The 25,886-nt window shown below is 42.2% G+C and overlaps 2 protein-coding genes across 2 annotated transcripts in view; both read right to left on the bottom strand.

Moving 5' to 3' along the window:
* DERA (deoxyribose-phosphate aldolase) overlaps positions 1–8,041 on the bottom strand; it is a 57,171-nt gene extending 49,130 nt beyond the window's left edge. The window contains exon 1 of the mRNA XM_067559158.1: positions 7,883–8,041. Coding sequence (XP_067415259.1) covers positions 7,883–7,913 — 31 coding nt within the window. The 5' untranslated portion in view covers positions 7,914–8,041. The remainder of the gene's footprint in view (positions 1–7,882) is intronic.
* Positions 8,042–15,140: 7,099 nt separating this feature from the next.
* On the bottom strand, positions 15,141–25,327 carry STRAP (serine/threonine kinase receptor associated protein). The gene is made up of 10 exons (XM_067559157.1): positions 24,956–25,327; positions 22,812–22,947; positions 21,703–21,784; positions 21,391–21,463; positions 20,328–20,424; positions 19,061–19,198; positions 17,780–17,916; positions 16,681–16,830; positions 15,977–16,042; positions 15,141–15,676 (listed from the first exon to the last, which is right to left on the bottom strand). The coding sequence occupies exons 1-10, from the start codon at positions 25,065–25,067 to the stop codon at positions 15,615–15,617; spliced, it is 1,053 nt and encodes a 350-aa protein (XP_067415258.1). The 5' UTR covers positions 25,068–25,327; the 3' UTR covers positions 15,141–15,614.
* Between the last annotated feature and the right edge of the window lie 559 nt (positions 25,328–25,886).

Raw genomic sequence — 25,886 nt, 5'->3', positions numbered from 1 at the left:
TCCTTGGTCTCCCCACATACGTCCTCCCTGAATTCTTCATTACCAAACACTCAAACCGTTGTCCTTTGGTTCGTCATCTCAGAAGGCATAATGCCAGCCCCTCAGTACCAGCTCACCTTGGTGCACACACTCTACACAGTGTGTACAATAGAGACTTACTTGGGGTGAAAATAAACTAAGTTTATTTAATAGGAAAACCACAGATCCAAGAATGAAATAGTAAAGGAAAGCAAACGTAGGCAAGTTGCACAGAAAACAAACAGACTCAACCTTCCATGGTAGATGGAATTCCCCTTTCAAAGAACAATTACCTGTTGCCTTAAAACAGTTCCCCAGCATACTGCCTAGCTACATGAAGGACTCAGCATTTACGGACAGCCTGCTGCCTCGAGACTGTCCCCCAGGTTTTCAGTTCAAACCCCTTCCATTTTAAAAGGGTTTGAATATTTTTTACCCTCAGTCAATGTAGATATTTAAAGTGGGGACAACTCCTTCCTTTCTTAGTTCCAAAAGACTGGGATTTTCTTTTCAATTTCAAACTGTTCCCATTTGCTCTGATGGTTCCTTATATATCAGGACTAAGTTTTATGTATTACAAGCTTGCATACCAGATCTTACTCTAGACACAGTCACAGTAAAATAATATAGTATGCAATCAGGTGGTTCAACTGATTATTCTGGGGGGGTTAAACCTTCTTTTCTCTCCTGGGGGTGATTGGATCCTGATTTGTCACATCATAGTAATACTGTGATCCTGGCTTCCAGTAGGGCTGCAGCAGTCTTTGTCCTTCCATGGCCCCAGTCTAACTGGATCCATGCAGGTGACCCTCACACGTACAGACAGCACTTCTGATCTCTAAGGTGCTCTGCATGGTTGCAAAAATCCACCTACTCAGATGCAATTATCATCAGACCATGTTAGGAATCTGCCAGAGCTCCTGTATTACACAGGATCACACAAATTACTTTTCACAGGTCAACTCGATCGATTCTAAAACTAGAGCTGGCCGAAAACATTTTAAACAACTCACCACAACATTTGAAGTTGTCAGTTTTGCAAGGTTCAGAACAGCCTGATTTCATTTTTTGCATTTTTTTGGTGAAGTTTACCAATTTTTTTTTCACATTGCCAAAAAAAGCCTAGGTGTTCAGGTAAACAGAAAAGTTTGATAATGGTTTTTTACAAAAATGTCACGAGAAATTTCACACACAAAGTCAGAGCTACGTGAAATTTTTCACACTTTTCTAGCAAAACCACTGTGGAGTCCCCACTTCCCCCCAGTGCATAGAGAAGCATGAGTCATTGTCAAGGCGCACACATGTAAAGAATCAGATCAGGAAACAGGTATGAGAACCAAAATAAAACTACATTAAACAAATGGTAAGGTTGCAAAGTCAAGCACCTAAAAGTTAGGAAATGCCAGAATTAAGGTTGTCTAGGCTCTGAACTCTCTCCTTTCCACTAGCTCCTTCCCCATACTCTCTCTAGCTCCTGCACGTCACCCAACCCTGTATCTCTTCAACCTCCCCTCTTACCCATTTCTCCCCCCTTTGCATTCCAGTTATGTTGTATCCCCCCTACTCTACCATGCTGCCTTGATGCCAACAGAGGGCCTAGTGAGAATGCAAGAGAGAGTCTCAGTACTGCCAATCTCAAGAGATCAAAAATCATGAGTTGGCTCCCAAAAGCCATGAAGCTTGGCCAAAAAAATCATGTTCTCAAAAAAAGATATTGTGTTTCCGCAGTCTGTTGTTTGACTTTTGAACCTTCCTTGCCCATCCCTAGTGTGTGTCTGACAATTAGTGGTGCCCACTCACCCAACTGGATTGGGTAAGGTGATTGTGGCCCTTGCTGCAGGTTCTCTCACTCCCACATCTGCCCATTGCCCCGCTCAGCAATCAATCCCATCTCTCAGTGTGCATCCTCCCCAACTCCAATCCGTCCCCTCAGTTCAGCCTCCCCACTCCATTGGACCTCAACAGCCTCAGTTCAGCCCCCCACTCCCGTTCCGGCAACCTCCATCACGTTCCATTTAGCTCCTTCAGGCAACCTAACTTAGCAGTTCTACCAGCCCACCTTATAATAATAAAGTATAGCATTCAGTCTTTAGCAATGATTAATGCTTGATGCATCAAAGGAAGACAAAGAAATAAGTCCTTAACGAGAAACCATAAGCCAGGTTCCACCTTGCCATAATAATCACAAGAAAACATTAATGTTTAATATATAATTCAAATGGCCAATCATAAAAAAATCTTCAGTTTAATAATTAAGCCAATATAATGATATTTAGATCTTTTGCAAAGCACTTTGATATCCACTGATGGATAAATCACTATATAAAAGCTAGGTATTAATAATATTCAAACCAGGTTTGTGCTCTCTTGAACAAGGCTGCCACACTGCATTATATAATTGCCATTTTCCAAAAGGCTAGATTTCATGTGTAAATGGCTCAGAAATGCTAACTCTAAAAATATTTAGCTTTCAAATAAATTAGATTATATTCCTGGTGGAAATATCCATCCATCCTTTTTCCATGCTCAAATTTCTGAGCTGAGGAAAATGGACAGGGTTTTGTCTGTATAACATCCAACAATGCACTTTGTCCTCAGAATGATAATTATTACTGTTTTGCAAAGGAAGAGAAGGATGTAATAATGATTAGTGTGCAGGATTGGTAGGCAGGTTTCCTGGGTTCTATTCATAACTTTGCCACTGATTTGCTGCAGGATTTCGCATGCTCACATCTGCCTTGGGCTAATCACTAGGCACCTAGGTTTGAAAACATGGCCTAAAAGTAAGTGACATAGTTTTGAAAGGTGTTGAGCCCTAGCTCTCACTGACTAAAGCTCACAAGGGAAGCTTTATTTCTAGATGTAAGGCAGGCTCTATAAAGATTAGCTGTATATCTGGTTTTAAACATCCTTCTTTTTATCTTCCGCCTGTAACCTCTGTTACGGGATGTCCCTTCTTCCACCATGTGCGGAGCCCCATCAAAAATCCCTCTGGGAGGAATATGATAAATTTCCTGGTGGCAAGTCTGTATATCACTTTGCTAACCACACAGTGAAACCAAAAGAGGCAAGAGGGGAAGCTAAAGACAAACATTACAAAAGTCACTCCTCTGAGGAGAATGCTTTCCAGCAAAAATCTGTTTTATTCACCATGTACAGACCTACCTTATGTGTGACAGGCTGGACTTGCCCTGCATGGAACAAGAAAAGGTTAACCCCCTGCTCTGGGCAGAGGTAGCCATACACCCTCTTCCCTGCTGAGCATGCTCCAACTGTATAAAAGGGAGCAGTCAGTTACAGCAGGTTGCTGAGGAGGCAGGATGCATATTGCTGGCTCCTGTCTGGGAGCTGCTGCAGCCCCAGGTGCATACCCAACTATCTAAAGAAGCCCAGGAGGCGATAGAGCGGTTGGGAGCTGTGCCAGCCGATGACCCAGGAGACCTGTGAGACAGGGTAGGAAGTAGCTCAGGGGGATTAGACCTTGATCTAGTTGTAGAACTGGAAACCAACTCTGTGTGTTTCGGTTGGATCCCTGCTGACCCAGTGGTGAATACACTTGCCACTGACAGAGCCCTGGGCAAGGAGCTGGTGAAATATGGAAGGCCTGGGTCCCTATACATTGGCTGCCACATGCTCCTGGGTGGTGGCCCATCCCCCCTCTGGACATTATGCCATGCAGCTGTGCTGCAGAGGACAGCTATATTGACTCTGGCCACTAAACCTCACCACCCTAAGGCTATGGACAGTCAGCTGGGCTTAGCTGTGGGGATACCCAAAAGGGGGATGGGGTGGACTTATTCCATGACTCACCAAGTCAGACCAGTGGTCTATCAAATCCGCTATCCTGTTTCCAAAAGTAGTCTATACCTGGCGCTTCAGAGAAAAGTGGTAAAACATGTTGACTAAGCACCTGGTCAGGGCATCTTTGGAAGCAGTATGGGAGACGGCAGATTCCTTCCTTCCTTCCTGATGCCGGTGGCAATCCATTTACACATAAATACATGAGATTGATTCCCCAAATCTAAGCATGTAGTACTAAAAATGGTGTAGATTGTAAAATCCTCTATCCCTTTTCAAAATCTGCCTTCGGTATGTGATTTTTCTCATGGCAAGCAAATTTCACAGGCTGAGAGAAGTAGTATTTCCTTTTATCTGTTCTAACTGTAACTTCCTTCCTCTTATTATGAGGAGGGGGAGGGGGCAGAAAAGAAGGAATTAGACTTTTTTTCTACACTTTATTTTACAGAAAATAAGGAATAGAAATCTGCAATAAACAAAGTGATTGTCATATGGCATGAGTTGAGAACAGCAGTCTTAGTTTCATTCTTGAAGAAGATAAGTGTGCTATAATCCCGGCATTTTTAAAAGAAATTGTAAATGTACAAGTGACACTTATTAGCACAGAATGAATAGAAAGGAAGGAATCAAATAAAAAATCTTTTAACATTTTTGGTAAATATATTTGACCACTAGGGGTCTCTGCTGGAAAACTTGAATCACCATCCAACAATTGTGTTCAATAAGCATTGCCTGGTAGGCATGAAATGCTTTGAACTTCCATTAACAAGACACTAGCAAAAAGCCCTTAAACACCTGCTAGGCCCTCGCATTTTGCAAGGGTCTAGGAGAAAAGGTTTGTAACATGGGCAGCTGCCATCGTGGCAAAGCCATGAAAATGGCAGAAATATAAATGTTCAGTGTCCTTTTTTTATGCTTCTGACTCTGATATGACAATCTTCCAGGTGATCCAAATCCTTCTTTCCTCGTCATTCCCTAGCATAAATATGCCAGTGACAGTTAAACCATGGCCTCCTGAGAATCCACTGGTGTCCTAAGCTGCTTGCTTGCACTCCATGTCCACCTGATGCACTTTATTTTAAATGACTTTCTGCTAGAAACTTACTTTACTTTTAAAGAAGTAATATGTAGCGGGGGGGGGGCTGAGCAACCCAAATATATTTAAAACTGTAACATTCCAAAGTTTTCAAAAAGCATCTGATTTTTTTTTTTTAATTTTGTGCCCCATTTGGAACACCTTGGGTCTGTTTTTAGAAAAGCTGAGCACCCATAAGTCCAACAAAAGTCAATGGGAACTGCAGGTGCTCAGAACATCTGGCCCTAGATTTCTCAGGTTCAGCTCCCAAACACTGAGGCACATAACATTTGGGATGCAGTCTGTCACCATGCAAAGATGATTTACTTAATTTGAAAAAAAGATCCTGAAATATTAATATTCTTTAAGAAATGGATTTAAATCCTTCTTCCAGTATGCAGGCAGGACTACCCCTAACATCATTTTAAATGGCACCTTTGATCCCGATGGACCACATAGTGCTTCCTATACTATAATCTTACACTCAAAGTAAGTTAAGTTCTTTAGGGGAAAAGCTGTTTGGGAGAGGGGAAAACATTTAAGTATATCCTTCTGGGATTATTGCTATAGAAATATTTTGAAGACACCTGAATATTAATTAGAGGATGAGTGATAATAATATTGATGTAATGCTTTTCTGCTGTAGATTTCAAAGTACTTTACAAATAATTCTGAGATTTTTGTGGGGGGTTTTAGCAATAGAAACCACAGTAAAGAATAGCTAAGTGACTTGACCAAGGTCATGCAGCGAGTCATGAACTCATAAAAACCAGCTGCCCTGAGTTAGTCCCATAACCTATCCAGCAGACAATACTGCCTCCCTTATATTCACTTAAACATGTGAATCTATTTGAGGACAATTTACTGAGAGGGTTACACCCTACTATAATATTATAGGATTCTACATAAACACTTCTCAGTGAACCACATAGGTGATCACTAGAAGATGGGTATATTACAGTAAGTTTTAAAAAGCACATGCATTCTGCATGAATAAGGTTTGCACATTCACACTATCATACTGGAAGGAATCAAAGACTGAATATTATCACACGGATGCCAGTGAAAAGATGCTTTTTAGATAGATAGGGATACTTAGATTCAATCTGTTATTTTGAGTAACCCCAAATCATACACAAGATCACAGTAACTCAGCAGTTTGCTTGTAGGCAATGCAACATTTCAAAGAGATGGAAATAAGATGTCCTGTCAGTTGATGATAGAAGGCAAACCCCCAAACGCAGTAATCTTATGGGAAACTCTAAATCAGTCTGGGGAGGGAGGATAACTTCTCTCTCTCCAGGAAAGAAAAAGGAATGTACAGAGAAAGGAGAATCTCTTGATTCATACAGTAGGATGCAATGAGTAGAAAAACATCCCATTGTCCCACCACCCAGTAAGAATGATGAAAGGAACAGAGAAAAGATTGTTTTGTGACTCCCTAGGGTTTGACTGAATCAGGGCAGGGTGTCCTGATGATGTGTGTGGCACTGTTGGCATGTGCCTAAAATGTTTAGAGTAGCAGTAATGTTTTTATTAATCTTGCCCTATAAGTGAATTACTTAAAGCTTCAGCTTCTGGGGGCAGGTGATTCTCCACTACAAGTGAATCTCAACTTTAATTTAACAACAAACCATATTGCTAGCCCTCATGGTTATGGAGAAAAGCTTGACAATGTGACCCACAAACAGCCTAAAAGCTTTTTTTTTAAAAAAAAAAAGGCAAATAAGAATAACCCATATTTTTGACTTTTTTTTTAAGCCAATCATTATTTTGTGGGTCCTGACTCAGGATATTGATATTTTGGGGTTGGTAATACTGAAAGAGTGTGACAGTCTGTTTTGTAAACACAGCCGTGCATTATAAACCAGGTTTGGAATTAGCCCCTTCATATTACTCTACTGGTCTGTGGTTGTAAGCAGTTGCACCATTGGACTTTTGTTCACACAAACATTTATGGACAGCAAATTGTGGCACCAAGCCTGGATTTGTTTAACCAAGAAACTAATCTGCTTCAGACCAATATAGTTTATAAAAGTAAGGTCAACTAGTGTGAACAAAAAAAAATATGGTGTGGCACAGAGGACTAATCACTAAGTTCAAAGAGCAAATTCCAACTAGTTAATAACCAAAACCTTGAATGATCCTATAGGCTGAACTAGGTGCTCACAATCTACTCCAACAATTTTACATAATCCAAAATTTCCTTTAAAAGGGTGATCCTTTCAGCCTGTGCACCAGCAGAACTCAGATAAATAGTTAGCAACTAATAGCTCAAACAGTTAGAGCTGAGCCAAAGATGACAATGCCATAGCCCAACAACTTTTGAACTTTCAACAGCTTTCACGCAAGTGAAACTGGGACTGTGAGAGACAGCCTAGGCCAGTACCCTAACCGCCCAGCTACAGAGAACTTCTCTTTCTCTGCAAAAACAACGAGAGTCCTGTAGCACTTTAAAGACTAACACATTTAATTTCTGCAGGCATAAGCTTTCGTGGGCTGTAAAGCCTGCAGAAATTAAATGTGTTAGTCTTTACGGTGCCCCAGGACTCTCGTTGTTTTTGCTGTATACAGACTAACTGGGCTACCCCTCTGGATCTCTTTCTGTGCCCTTCCTGATGAAAGTTTTGTGGAAACCCTCATGTTCCCACCTTGATACCAACTGTTCTGGGGCCGGGGTCCAGCTGTCAGGCAGCTGCTCACAGCTGGGATGTTCCCCTGTAGGCTGACTTCTCTCTGCAGGCAGCTGCAGCCGGAAAGGCGCAGGTCTAACAGCACCAACGAAACTTTGAGTCCCACCGTTACTTCTGCATGCACCTCGGGCAGGGTGCGGGGTGTCCCCGATCCTTGGCGCCCCAGGGAGCTGCTGACCGATTCACCACCACTCGGTGGGGAGTCAGCGCTGGCCCCAGGCACCTGTACGTTAGATCTTGGCTCTCTCCACGTGCCTGCACTCTGCACCCCCGCACCCCATCAGCTGCTGTCCCTTACCCAGCTCTGTGCCCGGGTTCCTAGCCGACATGATCAGCAGCAGCCGGCCCCACGCGCTCGGACCCCCGCTACCCTGCAGGGGCCGAAGCAGCAGCAGTACCGCGGTTCCACTTCCCGGGCACGCCCCTGCTCCAGTCCCTTCGCCTCCTCCCTCGGCGCGGCAGGCAGGAAACCACCCCGCAGTTAAGGCTGGGCGGGGCTTGCTTGGTGCAACTGCTCGGGCTCGCCAGTCTCGGCTGCGCTCTGACGGCGAAGGCCAATCAGACGCCTCTGCTGGGAAGGAGAAGCAGGGCTCCCCGGACTAATCCACCCTCCGGGAGAGCCCGATCTCAGCGCCTTCCCTCGTGCCCTATGCGCCTGTGCTGTGGGCGTTCCAGGCAACCACTGCCCCTCCAGGCGGAGCGTGTTGCCTTGGGGCTAAAAGACCGGTGCAGGCTCCTTGCTGCAGCCGAGGGGATGGGAGATCTGCGCTCCCCTTCCCCTGGCTGTAGCAGGGAGCACAGCACAGCGCTCCGCCTGGGTCCATAGGTGTTCAGGTCCCTGTTGGAGCCAGAGGGAGGGGAGCACTGATCTCCAGTCCCCCTGGCTGCAGAAAGGAGCCACCGCCTAGGGCAGTGTTTCTCAATTATATTTTGCTGCGGCACCCTTGCGCGGCCATGCGATACCCTCCGCCGACAAGTCCAGGAAATCTTCCCCTTTCGGTTTCTGCGGCATGCTCTGTAAGCAGTTTTCCGGTGGCGCAATCAGCTGTTCAGCGGTGTCTTCACATAGGTTTGGCAGAGCGCTCAGGGCTTTTCAGCGGAGAGCTCACAGCTGTTCTGAGGCGCACTGCCAGCTGTTCGGCTGCGGGATTTGTGTTGTTTTCGGGGGTTCCGCAGAGCACTATTTGAGAAACACTGGCCTAGGGACCCAGGTGGAGCGCATAGGACTACAGGATGCAGGCCGTTTCCCTGCTGCAGCCACCGGACTGGAGAGCCTCCTGGCTGAACTGCTTCCTTCTGGCTGGGGTGGGGAGACTGCTGGCATTGATTGGTGGCCCTTCAGGGTAGTAAAAATTATATCTGTGGCCCTCGAGCCAAAAAGGTTAGGAACCACTGCCCTATACATACAACCAGAGGCTGCTGTCTGCCTCAGGGAAGATGAGCCACTGCCAGGGCAGCACAGGTATGCACTCATACCTTGCACTCTGTTCAGTGGGTGCTGCAACTTGTGAAACAGTGAATTGCTGTCTGCTGGTAGGGCCCACTGTTTCCTGTTTAAGTAGAGTAAAAACTGCTTGGGTAAGGGCAACATCAACATCTTACCCTTCTTTTGGAAAAAGGCATAGTACAGGCCTTGGGTATTTTTAAACCACTAGAGCTAGTACATGAAAGTTTTTCACACAAAAATAGTGGGTGGCCTTTCTTTTCACAGCTGGTGAAAAGTGTTTGTAATTTACAGCCTTTATAAAAGAAAAAAATAAGCCCTCGCTTACAACCAACCTTACTATTGCAATGCTCCGGACTTCAGTATAAACTACACAATTTACGTCACTGGTTTTCTTTAGCATATGAGGCCTCAAAAAAAACCTAGATTCAGCAGCATTAGGCTTTCTCCTCATAATAAATCAAAGCTAATTGTTTCCCTTCCTGAAAAAATATCTATTTTCAGTTTCTGTACACATTTAAAAACTGTTAGTCCTTATTTAACTTTCCTCATGCACACATTTTTCAAAGTTTGTAAGAATATGGCCCTACACCCAAAACCTTATTTTTATTTAAGTCAGCTGTTTTGGCCTCAGTCCTTCATGCCAGCACCAGATTTTGAAGAATCTCACTTCAATAGGCCACTGCAAGAGAGCAGGAGTCAGGGCCACAGGATTTTGAGAGAGCAGATAAGAGTATTTTAAACTATCGGAAAAAGACCAATTTAAAAATTAGATTAAAAAGCAAATCTGTACATTTGACCACAAGCTTCAAAGTGTGATAGTCTTTCATTTTACAAGCTAAATTCTGACTAAGGCATGTGCCTGATTTATTCTTTTTTTCAGAAATGTTGAGAACACAATAGCTCCAACTGATGCTAGAGGAAGCTACTAGGTAATTGCCTGATTTTTTTTTTTTTTTAAATGGTGAACACGTAATAGCTTCTGGTAGCTTCAGATGAACTATTGGATGCTCAACTGTTCTGAAAATTAGGCAGGTGCTTAAATATGGATTTAGGAGTCTAATTTTAGACTACTAATTTAAGATCTCAGCCCTGGAGTCTATATCTAGCCCTACCACCAATTCCATGTAGCTTTGGACAAATCATGGATCTCTATACCTCCTTGCCCCTCCACTCCAATGAAGTATTACTTTTGTAAAGCCTATGTTAAAGTAGGGTCAGATAGTTTTACTATAATTACATTTGACAGTTACTACTACTTCAAAATATGGAAAGACAAAACAAGGAGTCGTACTATGTTTGACTTAATTTAACTTTTATAAATCCACTTGAATCTTAATTGCACTCTTTTTAATTTCCTTTAAATGTTAACAAGTATGATAAGCTACAATGTCAGTATTTCATTGAAAGAAGCCATTCTGCTATTTTTAAGAAATTCAAGTCTTAATACCAGAAGTACAGAAAACATTTTAAAATCCTCATTCCCATGCCATGAAATACACATTTTGGTTCACTTTGAATTTATTTGGCAGACCATAACAGCAAGAAGGCTGTGTTTTGTCAAAAAGCTATTTCTCTTGAAGCCACATTATTTGATAAATGATGCCTTTATTACCTTTTAGAAAGGAGGAAAGTTGTGGCTATCAGGCTGCTGCACACATGCACTACAGAAATGAAAAGTTATACAATATTAAATAAAGACATTTCAAATTTAAGTACTGCATGGCAATAACATTGCTTTAATGAAGAAAAATGTGGTTGTTCTTCAAGTGCATGTCCATTCCAATGTAGGTGTGTGACAGTGGGCCAGGAAGGGTTAAGCCTAGCGGGCTGAATAACCTAAACACAATCTTTGAGAACACACTGAAAGAAAATACAAATGGTAATTAGTGTTGCAGGGCACTCGCTATGATCAGTATAAGTTACCAGTGAGACACAGTGTGCCCAATTTGCAGCTCAATAAGGTTTAACGTGCAAGGATTTCTTAGATAGTTCAATATAAAGCCAAAAATTAACTACGACATATCCGCATTCACTAGACCACAAGAGTTGTGATTACTCCAGAGGCTGCATACAGGAGCCCTGTCAGATGACCGTTCCGACAGCATCTCCTGCAGAATCAAGTGGCGATGAAATGCATCCCCTTGCCTGGGTGGTGACTTTTTATACTTTTCTGTATACAGCATCCATTCATTCGCTTATCTTGAGTGACGCTCTCATAGCCTTCACTTTTTCTATACTTCATTATTTATAACTACATTTTTATGTTCTCACCATAATAAATTGGAGCAAAACTTCTGGGAGTTGGAGAGGCAGTGGGAAAGATTGCCCCTTAACAAAATATATAAACTCTTGTCCTTGTTCATCTTTATCTATGTACAGCTGTAAAATAACAAACTATTTGCTGTGTTGTGCAAACCCACGCTAGTTATGTGCTGTGGGATGCAGAAACTGAGATACGACAAGGTTGCTCAGCACTCTATTGGTCTCTGCCAATTTGTAAAGAGCAGTCAGGCTGCTGAGGCTAGGCCTCAAACAGTGGTCGAGCAGCTCACCAGTGGTCAAACGATCTGGTCAAGCAACTCAGGCCAAGCTCGGCCTCCAACAATTTGAGCCATTCACTGTAAAATAACAATTTGACATTTAAACTTTTATTGTTAGAAGTTTGGAAATAAATAACGGCTATGTACATCTGTATTTACCTATAAACTTGTTAGTGATTATCAATGTAACCAAATAGTTCCTGGCTGTCACTATATTCTGATAGTTCAAAAATCAGAAAGATATTAACATTTGGATGGAATTTGAATTTAATAATATCCTATGGATATTTCTCTTTGAAGTTTGAGTAATAGATATTTACCTTATGCTAATCACTGCAGCTAGTTACCAGTGCAGGAAATAGATGCTACTTCAAAGCTACAAGTAATTTACCTGTTATGCACCCAAGGATTACCTGCTGTGCTATCTGCTGTCAAGAAGATACAAATAACCTATCAAGGTTCTATGAAAGACTCTAGGGACCTGATCCTTTTTTTATCTTAGGACTGCTTGGATTTTATCAGGGGAATTCAAGTTGCAAGGCTAAGATCTCCAGGAACACTGTGGATCACCCTATTAATTCTCATAGGAGAATTTGAACGAACTCTGTACATGGACTACTTGGTCTTCATTTCTCTGAACTGGATTTCTAACAAGGCAGCTCTAAATATGGACTGATGACTCCCACCCTGTTTGGGTAATTTCCAGAGACTTGCAAATTAGCAGTTTATTTCATCACTGCTACAAACCTGATCCTAAAAGAACTCTGCAACTCAGTTATCTCTACTTTGAAACTGACCTATGGATCTTCAGTCTCATCTCTATGTATATGAACTTTTAACAAATATTCTCTTCCTCTTTTTAAATATTAATTTAGTTAATAAATATTGGGTATAAGCATCTATTTGGGTACCTGTTTGGTAATGTGCCCAATCCTTTGGGACTGGTAGAACATTTTTTATATATGCTAGACAAGATTGTCAGTAATTCCTATCATGTTTGACTTGGTTATCTGGGTGGTAGCTAGAGGGCTGGATGGCTTTAAGGAAATGGTGGTTTTGGCTTCTAGATAATCAGTGATGTGATTCAAACCTGTTTGGTGGTGGTTTGGTATATCTTGTGGAAGAATAACCACCAGTATTGGGTTTGCTTGGCCCAATTCTTTGCAGTTTTGCACTAATTAAGCAATCTCGGTATGGCTCCCCCAGAGGCCAACATGACAAGGTGAGTGCACGCTCCTACAGTTGCTGGAATTTTTTCCTTTAGTAGTAGCTGTTGAGTCAGCTCTAGCACCCCCGTGGTGCCATGCTCTCATAGAGCAGGTATAAGGGGCCCTTCCAGTTCTTCTTACCACCCCTGGCAGCTGCTGGAATGTCCCTCCTTGTTCAGGCAATCTTTTCCAGGGGTGGTTTTCTCTATTTTTGTGTATATAGTTTGCATAGTTTAGTTAGTTTGAAAGTAGTTTTAGAAGTAAGTGTATTGTGGACACCTCTATATTTGCTGGAGAGGCTTGCCTGTTTCCTGGTGCTGGGGTATGTCTCCATTGCTGGGTTTTAACCCCTGCTCGTGGCAAGTTGAGGCTTTGAACGACTTGCATGTGAATTGGCTCAAGTGCTTAAGGGAAGCTCACAGGAAGGATCAGTCAGACCTGCAGAGAGTTCAAGCCGTGAGAATGAAGGTCCTGATGGAAGCAGCCCTAAGACCAGCATCAGAGCCGGGATTGGACTTGATATCTAGCACCTCAGCTTTGGTGTGGAGCATGCCTCTCACCCCTAGAAATCCACAGCACCTCTCTTCCTCACCAGTGCCTAAAAAGCAGCACCATAAGCACCAAGCAAAAGTTACTGCTTGGTGATGAAAGAACAGGCAGGGGGAGGACTGTGAGAGACTCACATTGGGCCACTTTCCCTCCCCAGCACCAACCCCCTGCAGGCAGCGTACTGGACAATCCATGGTACTGCCTACCCTAGAGGCATATGAGGCGGCTAGGCGCTTGCTCATACTGCCAGTACCAATGTCTCCTGAGATGCAGGACTCGGCCCTGTCAATGGCAAAGAGCTGAATGGCACTGTGACCACTCTCTAGAGGTAAACCCCTCTGCTGTCTCACCCTGAGCATCCACTGGCACTGAGAGGATCGGCACCTCCAGGGGCTCCTCGTTAGGGTCGAAGGTTAAGTCCTAGTCTTCCCACTCCTGTGACCGCCCATGCTACTCCCTGCACTGTCCCTGTTGCACCTCCCCTGGAAAGTGGCCTTTTTGGTGGCCTTTACGTTGGCTAGGACAGTTTCAGAAAGATCACTCATCTCGGAGCCCCCCTATACAATCTTCTTCAAAGTACAGTTACGTCCACATCCAAAGTTCCTCACAAAAGTGGTTTCTCAATTCCACTGCAACCAATTTACTTTTCTACCAGTAGTCTACCCTAAGCCACACGCAGATAAGAAAACACAACATCTGCACTTCTCGGATGTCAGACAGGCATTTTATATTCAAAGGACCAAACCGTTCCACAGATCGCCACAGCTGGTCATAGCGATAGCTGAGAGAATGAAGGGGCTCTCCACCCAGAGGATTTCGTCTTGTATCATCGTGTACCCAGGCTTGTTATAACCTTGTTGGGGTCCCTCCTTCACTGGACATGACTGCTCATTCCACAAGCTCTCAGGCCTCTTTGGTGGCTTTCCTAGCTCAGGTTCCTAGTCAAAATATCTGCAAGGCAGCAACCCAGTCATTGGTGCACACATTGTCAGAGCACTATGCCGCCATCCAATAAGCCATAGATGATGCCTACTTTGGCCACACTGTGTTGCAGTCAACTTGTTCTTAAACTCTAAAACCACCTCCAGGGCAACTGCTTGAGAGTCACCTACACTGAAATGGACATGTGCAAGCACTCAAAGAAAAAATGGTTACTAACGTTTTGTAACAGTTGTTTGTCAACACATATTGCAAATGTCCATTCCATGACCCACCTGCCGTCCCCTCTTCGGAAAGAAACAAAGGGCCCAGACTTGGCAGGATCCCTTATACCGGTGCTATGAGAGTGCAGCACCGGGGACGCTAGAGCCAACCCAACTGTTACCACTAAGGGAAAAAATTCCAGCAAGTGCGCTTAGGGCATGCACATACATACAGTGGAATGGACATGTGCAGCACATCTCAATGAACAACAGTTACAAAAGGTTAGTAACTTTTTTTTATATTGAAGGAAAACAAACCTATTTTGTAAGCCAGTTGGATGACAATGCATGCTCTGCACAAATCTACTGTAGAGAAATATGGACAGCTTCTGAAACAATTCTGATGTACAACCAAAATATTTGAGATATGTTAATACCTCAGGTGTTTCAAAAATTGATCTTTTAAAGATTCATTTTAACAAAGTTTAAAGAAAAAAAGATGTGACTTGTAAAGCTGGGTATCTGTCACCCTCTATTCCAGAGACTTTAATTTGAAAAATGCTCTTGTTCCTTTTCCTCTGTGTATAATACTAAAAAAATGGATACTAATAAGAATTGCACAATAACCATTGCTTTTCTATTCCATGAATCCAATATTAACAATAAAAGATGAATCTGTCAAGGCATTTTATTTAGACAACTGAAAACGGCTAGATGTTCAGAAGCAGTGTACAATGAAACAGAAAAACCCAACCAAATACTTCAGCACATAATCCCTTCTTTACAACCGAAACCAAATCTTCCAACTTTCACAAAAAATATTGGTAAAAGCCATTACATTTTTTTCTCCATAATAAAGAAAACATACTACAGTAAGTCTAATTGAAATTGGAGAGACTGGATCTTGGCTTGCACACTTCGTTCAAAAAGACAGTAGGCAGTTGCACTAAAAGATAGCAAAACTCTACTAGTCTTTTTCAATACTCAGTTCTCTTACAGACACCAGCTAGCCAGTTCCAACGCATTCTCATCAATTACTGCCCATCTTTGCCTTATGAAGAGAGTGCACTCCGGAAGGCTGCTGTTTATCACTGTTTGCTTGATTTAGTCTCTACGGCCATTTGTTGCATAACAGCTGTGATGATCAAGCCTTAACTTCAGGAGTTGAACTGTAGATGGAATCTGAATTTTCAGAGGCAAGGTCTTCTGCAGTTGAAATAAGAAAATTATTTTCAAACTTCACCTTAGATACAGAAAATAAAATAACCAGCACAGCAGGACCTGAATCCATCTTTAAATCTGTTTCCTCATTAGTTTAAAAAGTTTGGCTATTTGCACATATTCTCAGGAAACTAGTTTCAGGGATCATGTGAACTTTGGAAAGCGTAAGCAGAGAGTTGACTCTATCCACAAATTCTGAAGGAAATTTGTTATCCAGATTAAATTCTTTGGATTACTTCTGAAACAGTTAGGTGTATTTGAAGTAGATATTTATCAATACATTACCTAGCTCCTCTTCTGCAGTTCCTGGGAGGCTGATCCTTGCTTTTGCCAGCTCTCCACCCTCCTCTTCTGTGAAAGACAAAAATATTTCTTCTAATTTTGTTAATCCTACTCCCTATTCACCTCAGACTAGGACATAAAATCCCCACTGTGTGACAAAATAGTTTCATTTAAACCCTTGTCTTGTAGGGGTGGGGGATGAATGGTTGGCAAACACTTCCATTACTCGAGAGGTCTTCTTCAACTTGCTAGGCACTTTATTGCTAGTTTTATATCAAATTTATTTTTTAAATTCCTTCATTTCTATACCACTCTTTGCTTCTCTACTTATGCATACTTGTTTCTACTTTCTTGCCCTTGCTTAAATTACTGAAAGAAATACAGTGACTGTTTCACATTTGTTGTTTCAATAGTATTTCTATAACAAAGGAAAAAACTCAGACTATTTTGCTTAGAATATTTACTGAGAAAGTGTTTATTAAATTAGTTTAACAGTTTTAAATGGTTAATTTTGATAAATCTTGGCTCTCTTTTCGCAGTTATATAATTAAATTGAAGGGGTCTGAGATATAGAGATGTTAAAAGGAAAGAAGTTACTCTGCATGCAACTGTGGCAGGCCTGAATTTTAACCAGCAACCATTTGTAAAAGATTTTGACAAGTTACGATGCAACTGAGTTTTATCAGAAATACACACAAAGTTCTTACCAGGAACTACACATTTCCAAAGACCATATGTTTTCCCTACTGTCGTCTGCCACAGTCTTAACGTTCCATCCTCAGAGCCACTAGCATACAACTCTCCATCTGCGCTAAATCTCACACAGTGAATGGGACCAAAGTGTCCTTTGTAAGACTCTGAAAGAAATAATTTTGGCACAGTATTAAATTTCAAATCTTGGGCTACAAAATAAATGGAACAAATAAGTTACTGGTGAAGAGGGGTGGGGAAGGAAGAGGAAGGTTTTTTTTAAATACAGCTGTTTCTCAAAAGTTTTCACATGTATCTTCTCAGACCAAATAGTACAAGATACAGTTGCACCCCAGTGAACTTGAATTTTGGTGCCTATCAAAATGTGCTACTGAATTAAAAGCCAACAAGCTAATAACGAACGGCTAGTCTGTTTCAGGGAAATATCCATTTCCCTTCTTGTATAAAGTAAGCATGCCAACAAATAAGGCACAGGTATCACGAGTGATTGTCAGGCTTCTCCATCCATCCTCACTACTGAATCCATTATTCTAAACTAGTATGGGACTGGGATTGGCAAGATTATCTTGAGTGCTTTAAAAACAGGAATTTTGCTAAGTTCATTTGGGGGGGCAAGGAACATACTCCATGCTGCTTACAGACATTGCAACATTTATTGCTTTTATTTCAGTCATGGTGTTCCGGTCCCAGAGGCTGTTAAAACGAATGTGGAGAAACAAATATGTGCATTGCTCATACAAGCAAATGAAATGTAAGGGGTTTTTTTTGCGCATCCAATGAATGCCACACTATTTTACTGCTTACAAAACATCCCATATGCAATTTACATTACCATTTACATCAACAAAGAATCTGACTCTCAGATTTCTACTGGAGTTGATGCCCGCTTATTCTAGGCTGCTCTGAAAGTATTGTGGTATTTGTTTGTGCAGAAGGCTCCAGGCTATATTTTTTGACAAGCTAACTTTAATAGCATGCCTTTAAATATGTAACAAATGAGTTCTGATATAACAACAGAGCTAAATCAACTTTAAAATTGAATCTGAGTGCAAGTTATCACAAGATATTAAGTAAAATTAAAATTGGAAAACTTACCTAGCTCTTCTCCTGTATTATAGTCATATTTATAAAGTTTAAAGTCTTCACCACCAGCAACAAGACATTCTTTCTCAGGATGAAGGGATGCAGAGTTGACTGTAGCAGGAGCGTCAAACGATTTAATCTGTTCCAGACTAGGGAAAGTTTTGTTAATGCTATATATGTTTAAATAAACACTATAAAAATCAGCACTGTAAACCTGTCATTCTAGGAAAATGTGATGCTGTTCCTACAAATCACAGCTGTTTCTTAAAAATGCTGTTTCCAGTATAAGTCTTAAGATGGTAAATCTGCATTGCACTAAGCTAAAGACAAGCCTTTACACCTTATTGTAATCAATGCCTCATTTATTTTAAGCACTGTAACAATTCTCTTGCATGGGCTCTTTGTGGTGCACTACAGCTTCAGATTTTTACTTTAAGTTTAATATTAAACCAAAATTAGCCTTATTTTATAAGTTGTGTGTAAAACCAACATTTATTGCCTGATGACACATGCATAGCCAAACAAACAAAGTCATATTCTTGTCTGCCCTTGATCTTCCCTTAAAATAATCTGAAGACAAGTAAAAGATTATCTGAATTTATATTGTAATCTCTTGGGCACAGAGAGTACCTTGTTATTTATTCACTAGATTTCCTGAAGTACAAAAGCTAATGAGTAATTTGTTGGAAAGTTGTCCTGTAACAAAAAGGATTCTTAAACTATAAGCTCCACAGGGCAGGGAATGGGTCTTCCTAGGTGTGCGTACATGACTGGGCCCTGATCCTGACTGAGTATTATGTAGAGAATCCAATACAAATAATAATTCTCAGCAAGAGCATTTATAAGTAAGTACTAAACCTATGCATAGCTGTGGCAATTTTGAATGTCCATTAGTTTAGATGTGTATGCTAGTAAGTTTGATTCTAGGGCTGATTGAGTAGCTCAGTCAGACCTTTGCCTCTCTACCAAGATTCCCAACAAAGCTGCTAATTGCTACAAACTTGAGGTGGTTTAGTGATACACCCTTTGTGCAGTAAGAACTGGATGGAAGCCTGCAAGCAACTTCAGTTACTCTTTCAGCTAGATTTTTAAAGGTAAACTAAAGATGAAGGTCTATGCCCCTTTATTTGGGGGAAAACAAGGGCAGAAGAAAAGGATGGATGGGGAAATGTTGGTTCCATTAGCATAGCAGATCAACCCTTTTCCCAGAACCGGCTTGGTGTCCCTTCTTACCACTCCCGTACGCCCTCTAGTCCTCTTTATACTTGTGAAGATTTCATGTTTGAAACTTACGTCTCTGCACTATAAAAAGCAATAGTCCTCCCGTATGTTACCACCAGTATCTCCCCCTCAGGAACATACTCCATGCTGCTTACAGACATTGCAACATTTATTGCTTTTATTTCAGTCATGGTGTTCCGGTCCCAGAGGCTGTTAAAAAAAGACACTTCAAATTACTTTCATTCACATCAATGTAAGCCTTTGGTTTACAAATGCTACCTAAAAACTCCAAAGTTGGTTCTACAGTCATTCTGGATTGCTGCTATGCTTATCTTAATCACTGGCCACATCACACCCTTAAAATACAGCTACTTCAGGATTAGAATGCCGTAACTATTCTAATACAGCAACAGTAAATGATACACATTGTATTGGTCTGCTGTTGTAGTCAGTCACCCAGGGATGAAGAGCTCTGTATACAATCATCAGTGCCCTAAGCAATTCAGCTTCCTAGTGGTAAGTCTTATGACCAAGGTTTCAAAACCCCACTCAGTTTCTCATCACTGGTAAGCAGGAAGCTTTTGCTGGTGAGGATGCAGTGGGGACATACATAGTATTTATGGTTTCATTTACAGCAAATTAACTTTCTAGATATGGTTGTACTAACAGTCTAAATAGAATTGCATTTGGTGTTTTATGTCTTCCTATAAGCTTCAGCAGAATGAAACTGATCAGTATACTGCCAGTTTTAAGTACTATGATTTCAAGCCCTGTGCGCAACTGTGAAACTGTCAAGAACCTGTGAGTTGCTGATGGAGTGAAAATAGAGACTGAGAAGGAGGGACTGAATGGCAGAGTTGATCCCATCCCATTCCACAGGCCTCTCTACTACTCTCCACTCAACATCACATCAGACAGAAGTCTAGAGGATGGGTAGAGGAGATAACACCCTAGTCATAACAGCAAAAGTAGTATAGACTCCTCCCACCTTGCTCAGGAGGTTCTAAGGCTGTGGGGCGGAAGGCGGGGGGAAGAATGCTCTCCCTTTCTAGTCAGAGAGGCTCTAGGGGCTTCAAGTTTATCAGACAGCTACTAGGCAGTCTAGAGATAATGATCAGGGTAGGACCCTTGTAAGAATTTAAGCGCCTTCCCCTTTATCACTAGTGTGGCAAGGAAAGGAGAAGGGCTGATCTTGTCACCAGAGCACAGCCTCGAGAAAATGGAGCTCTTCTCCATCTTTCATATCAGACTCTGACTAGTGAATGCCTGGTACCTAAAAGCCAACTGTTCCCAGATACAATTATATGCAGAGATAAGAGCATTTTTAAAAGTTTCTTACCGGACAGTTTTATCATCAGCTGAAAGGATCTGTTTGTCATTGCTGCTCCATAAAGCCTTTTTAATACCAGAAGTATGTCCACTGACCACCTGAGGTTCTTAAGATTAAAGCAAACATCTTTAGTACATGGAGTAACAGGAATATGGGAAAAAAATCTTACCACTTAAATCAATGAACAAATGTTTCATGTGATTTATAAATCACTATAAATAATTAACAGTGGTCAGAAATCAGTAAATGGCATTGGAATGAAAAATTCTGTCAAATGCTAGGATTGTATTTTATTTATTTTTACCTGAAGTAATTCCAGGAGCGAGTGACACGGGCTGAATTGACACCTGCTTCTTAGTGCTTGTCTATGCAAGAAAGTTGCACCAATTTAACTTCAGGTATGAATTTAAACCTATTCAATTAAACTAATGCAAACTCTCGTATTTCAATTGAGTCTCAGTTGAGGACAGGTAAATTAGGAACAGATATAAGCTAAACTGAAATAAGCCACTCTTAAACCAAAATGAGTGTGCACACAGGGTTTTGCACAAGTTCAAACTAGCTGGTTAAAAATCTATTTAAATTAAACTAGTGCAACTTTATCGTGTAGACAAGCTCCTAGCCTAGAAATACTGTGAACATTACAAAAATAGCTGCTGTTAAACAAGTCCATATGTCCCTGCAGATGCAAGAACAGAATTCAGGCAAACACAAAGGCAGGTATCTTGTAAACATAAACCCACACTTCATACTGATTAGAAATCTAAAACAGTTTATTTTACATTTTAAAATGCTTTAACTCACTTTAAAAATAGAAAACTTCAAATTAAGCTACTGTTGACAGTAAAATAAGAGGCTGAAGGATGCTACAGATTTTCAGCACATCCTACAACAGTAATTTAGATCTCAAATCATATCAACACCAACTATTGAGAACAGAATTTCAAATCTTAATCTCTAACTATAATTCATGAAATAAAACAGAACTGAATATTTTCAAAGGAACAGTAAACTGAGTTATGTGCAACTCTACAAAATGAATGCATAAGCAGGATACAAAAAGCGGACTAACCTGCCTCTGGCTTGCTCAAGTCATAAATACGCAACAATTTGTCTTGTCCACCTGTCAACAGGTAATTGCTATCCTGAAATAGTTAGAAATCATGTTGTCAGCTTTTCTATTAAAAACTAAAATGTTAATTTTACTGTGAATCTTAAAATAGCACTTTTCCGATAACCTTCTAAAACACCTACTACATTTAATTCATCTCTTAGAAATAGAGAAGTTCACCTGAACCTCTCCCTGAAAAAACAAAGCATAAGAAAACCAGGACAGCAGTCACATCCAATTGTTCGACTCCCTAACAAATAAGCTTTTGCATACCTCAGTAAAATCCACACTTTTGACAATGTGTTTGTGAGCCAGTGTGATCAGTTCATCCCCTGAAACAGCATCCCATACTTTGCTGAAAGACAAGTACAAGTGTGGTTTTGTTAGCCAATACAGACCTTATTACAAGCTAAGTTGTCTGTTCTGGTTGCAGTGACATTTCCCTGATAACTACCATTATTTCTAACACAACAGACTTTTTTAATACAGGATTACTATGTTCTGATCATTATTGCACAATCAGGATCTCCCTACTGGATAAAAGTGAGTTTTTCAAACAATTAAAACCCAACATTTTAAATGATTAGTTTTTGAGAATACTTGCTTCCTCCCCTCCCCTAAAAGCCATTTCCTTAATTATTTTGTACTACCAGCACATTACTCCTACCCCTCTTCTCTGTAGAGCAATCCAGGATAAACAGCACCTGTAGCTTTAGATGTAGATTGGTAGTGTTTGTACTTAGATTTCAATAGACAAAGCGCTCATGAGTGGAATTCACGTTCTTTCAAAGACTTGCTCACATACTTAACTTTTTCTACATTGTGAGTAGCCCCAATGACATCAAGGTGACAGCTCATAGTGGGTAAAGTTAAACATGTGCTTACGTCTTTGTAATACTGAGGCTCAAGAATACTTAATTTTCATCAATTCCACTTAACAGCAGACACCTTGAGTTACATGCTTCTATAAAGAATCTTGGTGCAAAAGTTATATGGATTAGTACCTGACCTGTGAGTAATGAAAAAACCGAGTGTCAAGAAGTAGGGAATTAGCAGCAATGAAACAAAAATCACTAACTCTAGTATCCCACATAATTGCAGCATAATTAAGGATTATGAAGGATATTTGAATTGTCTATGTAGGCCACTATGCTATTAGTCAGTCTGTTCATCCATAAAATAGGCAGTTACCCAACTTGACAGTATTAACTGCCATTACTATACTTCCATAAAATACCAAAACCTAAGTTTCTAAACTTTTAAGATAGCCAATAAACAAATGGTTTATTAAAGGTCAAACATACAAAACACAATTAAGAAAAAAGTAGTATCACAAGATGAAATCACAACACAATGAAATGTCAGTGTTAATCATTACTTACGCTGTGAAATCTGCAGCTGCTGTAGCTGCTTTAGTGGCATCCTTATTCAGAGTGGCACCCCAGACAGCACCTTTATGACCTAGAAATGTTCCAATCCAGTCCCCTGTGTCACCCTGGCGTAGCATAGGTTTACCATCTAGGCAAAAAAACCCAAAGATTAATTTTCAGATAAAACATTTGTATTTTACTTAAAACAGCAAGCATAGTTCTAACAAAACAATTCCATTTACATTATTGTGGAACAAAAAAGAAAACACCAGAGCTCTTTGGCAATGGAAATGTGACATACTTTTGAAACAATATATTTTGTTATAAATTTAATTAGAGCTGGATCTTTACTTTTGTATCTGTACATATAGGGGCTGTCTCTTGCTATGTGCATCTAACAAAATGGTGCCAATTTTGGCTGGGGCCTTTAGATGCTACTGCAATACAAATAATACAGTTTTCTGTGTTCTGATTCTTTACTAATTAGCAGTTTTCTTACAGTTAACAGTATCGTATGTGTTTTAGTTTCAATATATTAACACCTGCTTTTCATTCCAATACTGCTCACGAAAAGTTTGATTTTAAAATTGTCTTATACATAGATTACCTTTCAGATACACATAGCAGTTGTAAAAATAAAGAAAGATCAATATTCAGTGGGACTCTGTCAAATGTGACAAATACAACCCAGCCTGAGTAAAAGGTCCAGAAGGTCCTTTCAAAGAAGGGGATGTGGAAATAAATAAAATGTGTGTGCATGTATTTGGTGAGAAGATGGCATTTTGATGGTTGGACAAAAGCCTTGATGGAAAGGGAGATGAGCATGAAGAAAAGGCAATTCAGTGGTGCTAATGTACTGTAATACTAGCACAGTACATCCAATTATGAGCCAGTTAATATATTTGAAAATCATCTCACTTTACAATCATCTACCTAGAAAGTGCAAAGGTTGAAGGGGACTGGACTCTCAGCAACATGGGGAACTGCTATTTTCCCTCTGGTGGTTGTGTCTGATTTCATAATTTAAAAAAATCCACTAGCAAAATTTTTAATTCTCTACCCCTTAGGATTGTGAAGAGAACTGTTAAGATGTGAGTTGAACATAACTCAGCTAGGCAATGGAGTAATGACTCTTGGAATATGCAGACAGTCTGATCTTTGACTACTAGTGGTAAATATGCCCAATGGCCTGTGATGGGATGTTAGATGTGGTGGATTCTGAGTTACTACAGAGAATTCTTTTCCACATGCTCGATGCTCAGGATTTAGCTGATCACCATATTTGGGGTCAGGAAAGAATTTTCCTCCAGGGCAGATTGGCAGAGGCCCTGGAGGTTTTTCGCTTTCCTCTGCAGCATGGGGCACTGGTCACTTGCTGGTGGGTTCTCTGTATCTTGAAGTCTTTAAACCATTACTTGAGGACTTCAATAACTCAGTCTTAGGTTAGGAGTCTATTACAGGAGTGAGTGGGTGAAGTTTTGTGGCCTGCGTTGTGCAGAAGGTCAGACTAGATGATCATAAGGGTCCCTTCTGATCTTATAGTCTATGAAATAAGTAAAAACCATCAGCATTCTTTCCCATTTGCTAAAACTTTAACCAAAGAGTGTTCCAAAAATATCAGCACCGGTAGCTATTTCACTGCTGACCAAAGCATATAAGAAGAGGTACAACTACATAACAAACATCAGTACAATCTGAGCTATCAAAGTGAGAGATCATGCTCATTTTGGGTGAAATGTGAGATGATACCACCTGTTACCTCCTGCCTAGACCAAACCCCAGGGCCACCTCTGCCCAAGAAGGGTAACTCCAACACCCAGCCTGGAGCCAGGGCAAGGCCTCACCCGGCTTTTGTCTCCCACGCTACGGTTAGGAGTTAAGGTGTGTTGGGGTGTACCCCACGTCACCGGCCTGCCCGCGTGCACCCCGAGGCAGGCCACACACAGACGGGGATGGGGGGGGGGAACCCCAGAAAACCCGCGCCCCCTCGCGTCTCGGTTTGTTGGGAGCGGGGGCGGAGCGCTGCCGAGCCGGGCCGAGCCGGGCCAGGCCAGGCCAGGCGAGCGGACCGGGGGTGGGACAGGCTGTTCCCTTCCCGCCCCCAGCTCATGAACGGCAGGAGAGCACCAGGCCCTCCCCTCAGCCCCCGAGCTCACCCTTGCAGGCGCTGATGAGGAAGTAGCCGTAGGGGGTGATGTCGCTGAAGGCCAAATCCACCACGGGCCGCGTGTGCCCGGAGCACGTCAGCGGGGTCTGTCTCATCGCCATGGCGGCGAGTGCGGGGACTGCTGGGGGGGAGGGAAGGCGGGAGGGGCAGGCGGGACTTAAGACGGAAGGAAACGCGCCGCGCGTGGAGAGGGGGCGGGGGAGGGCCGGGGAAGACGCGCGCGACCGGCGCACACAGTCGGGACGGCCCAAGAGTGGGGGACACACACGAGCTGAGCTGAGCTGGGCTGGACAGGAACAGGAAACGGCGGAGGAGGAAATGACGATGTTCCGGAAGTTGGTGTCGACGGAAGTTACGTCTTCCGAGGAGGACGGGAGGGGATGATGGAGAGAACGGAGGCGGAGCTCAGGCTTTGTTTTGCCTCCCTTACGTAAGTTACGTCACACGCAGCCTCGGAGGCTTGTTGTCTCGCGGGCGGGGATTCCGTTCCTCCTCGCTCGCTGGAGACGTCAGGGAGCGCTGTCTCGCGCTGCCGAGGAGGGGCGGCGCTCCGAGGTCACCCAGAGGGGGATCCGTGCCTGGCTCCCCAGCTTCCTGGCGCAGACGCGCGGGGAGGAGGCGTTTCGTTCTGTTCACTGGCGCAGCTTGATCCGGCCACAACGGCGGGGGGGTGGGGGCGGAAGGGAACGCGTCTCGGGGTTACCGTAATACACAGAATAGATCGGATGATAAACAGGTTTGCCTGGACAGGCCGCTGCGGGTTGAGTGGGGGCCACCGCCTCGTGGGGGCGGGGAGGCAGCGCCAGGCCTCTGAGGCTAAGGCCGATGCGGGGTCGGGTGCATCGCGCGGAGAAGCAGGGCTGGGGCCGCAGCTGCCGGGGAAGGCGCTGTAAGGCGGGCGGCGGCGGTGGGCCTGGGCG

This window comes from Emydura macquarii, unplaced genomic scaffold (genome assembly GCF_026122565.2).
Source record: "Emydura macquarii macquarii isolate MOO-44397 ecotype Brisbane River unplaced genomic scaffold, CSIRO-AGI_Emac_v2 contig_2205, whole genome shotgun sequence".
Taxonomy (NCBI): domain Eukaryota; kingdom Metazoa; phylum Chordata; order Testudines; family Chelidae; genus Emydura; species Emydura macquarii.
Note: the sequence above shows the minus strand (reverse complement) of the source record. Positions and strands in the feature narration are given on the sequence as shown.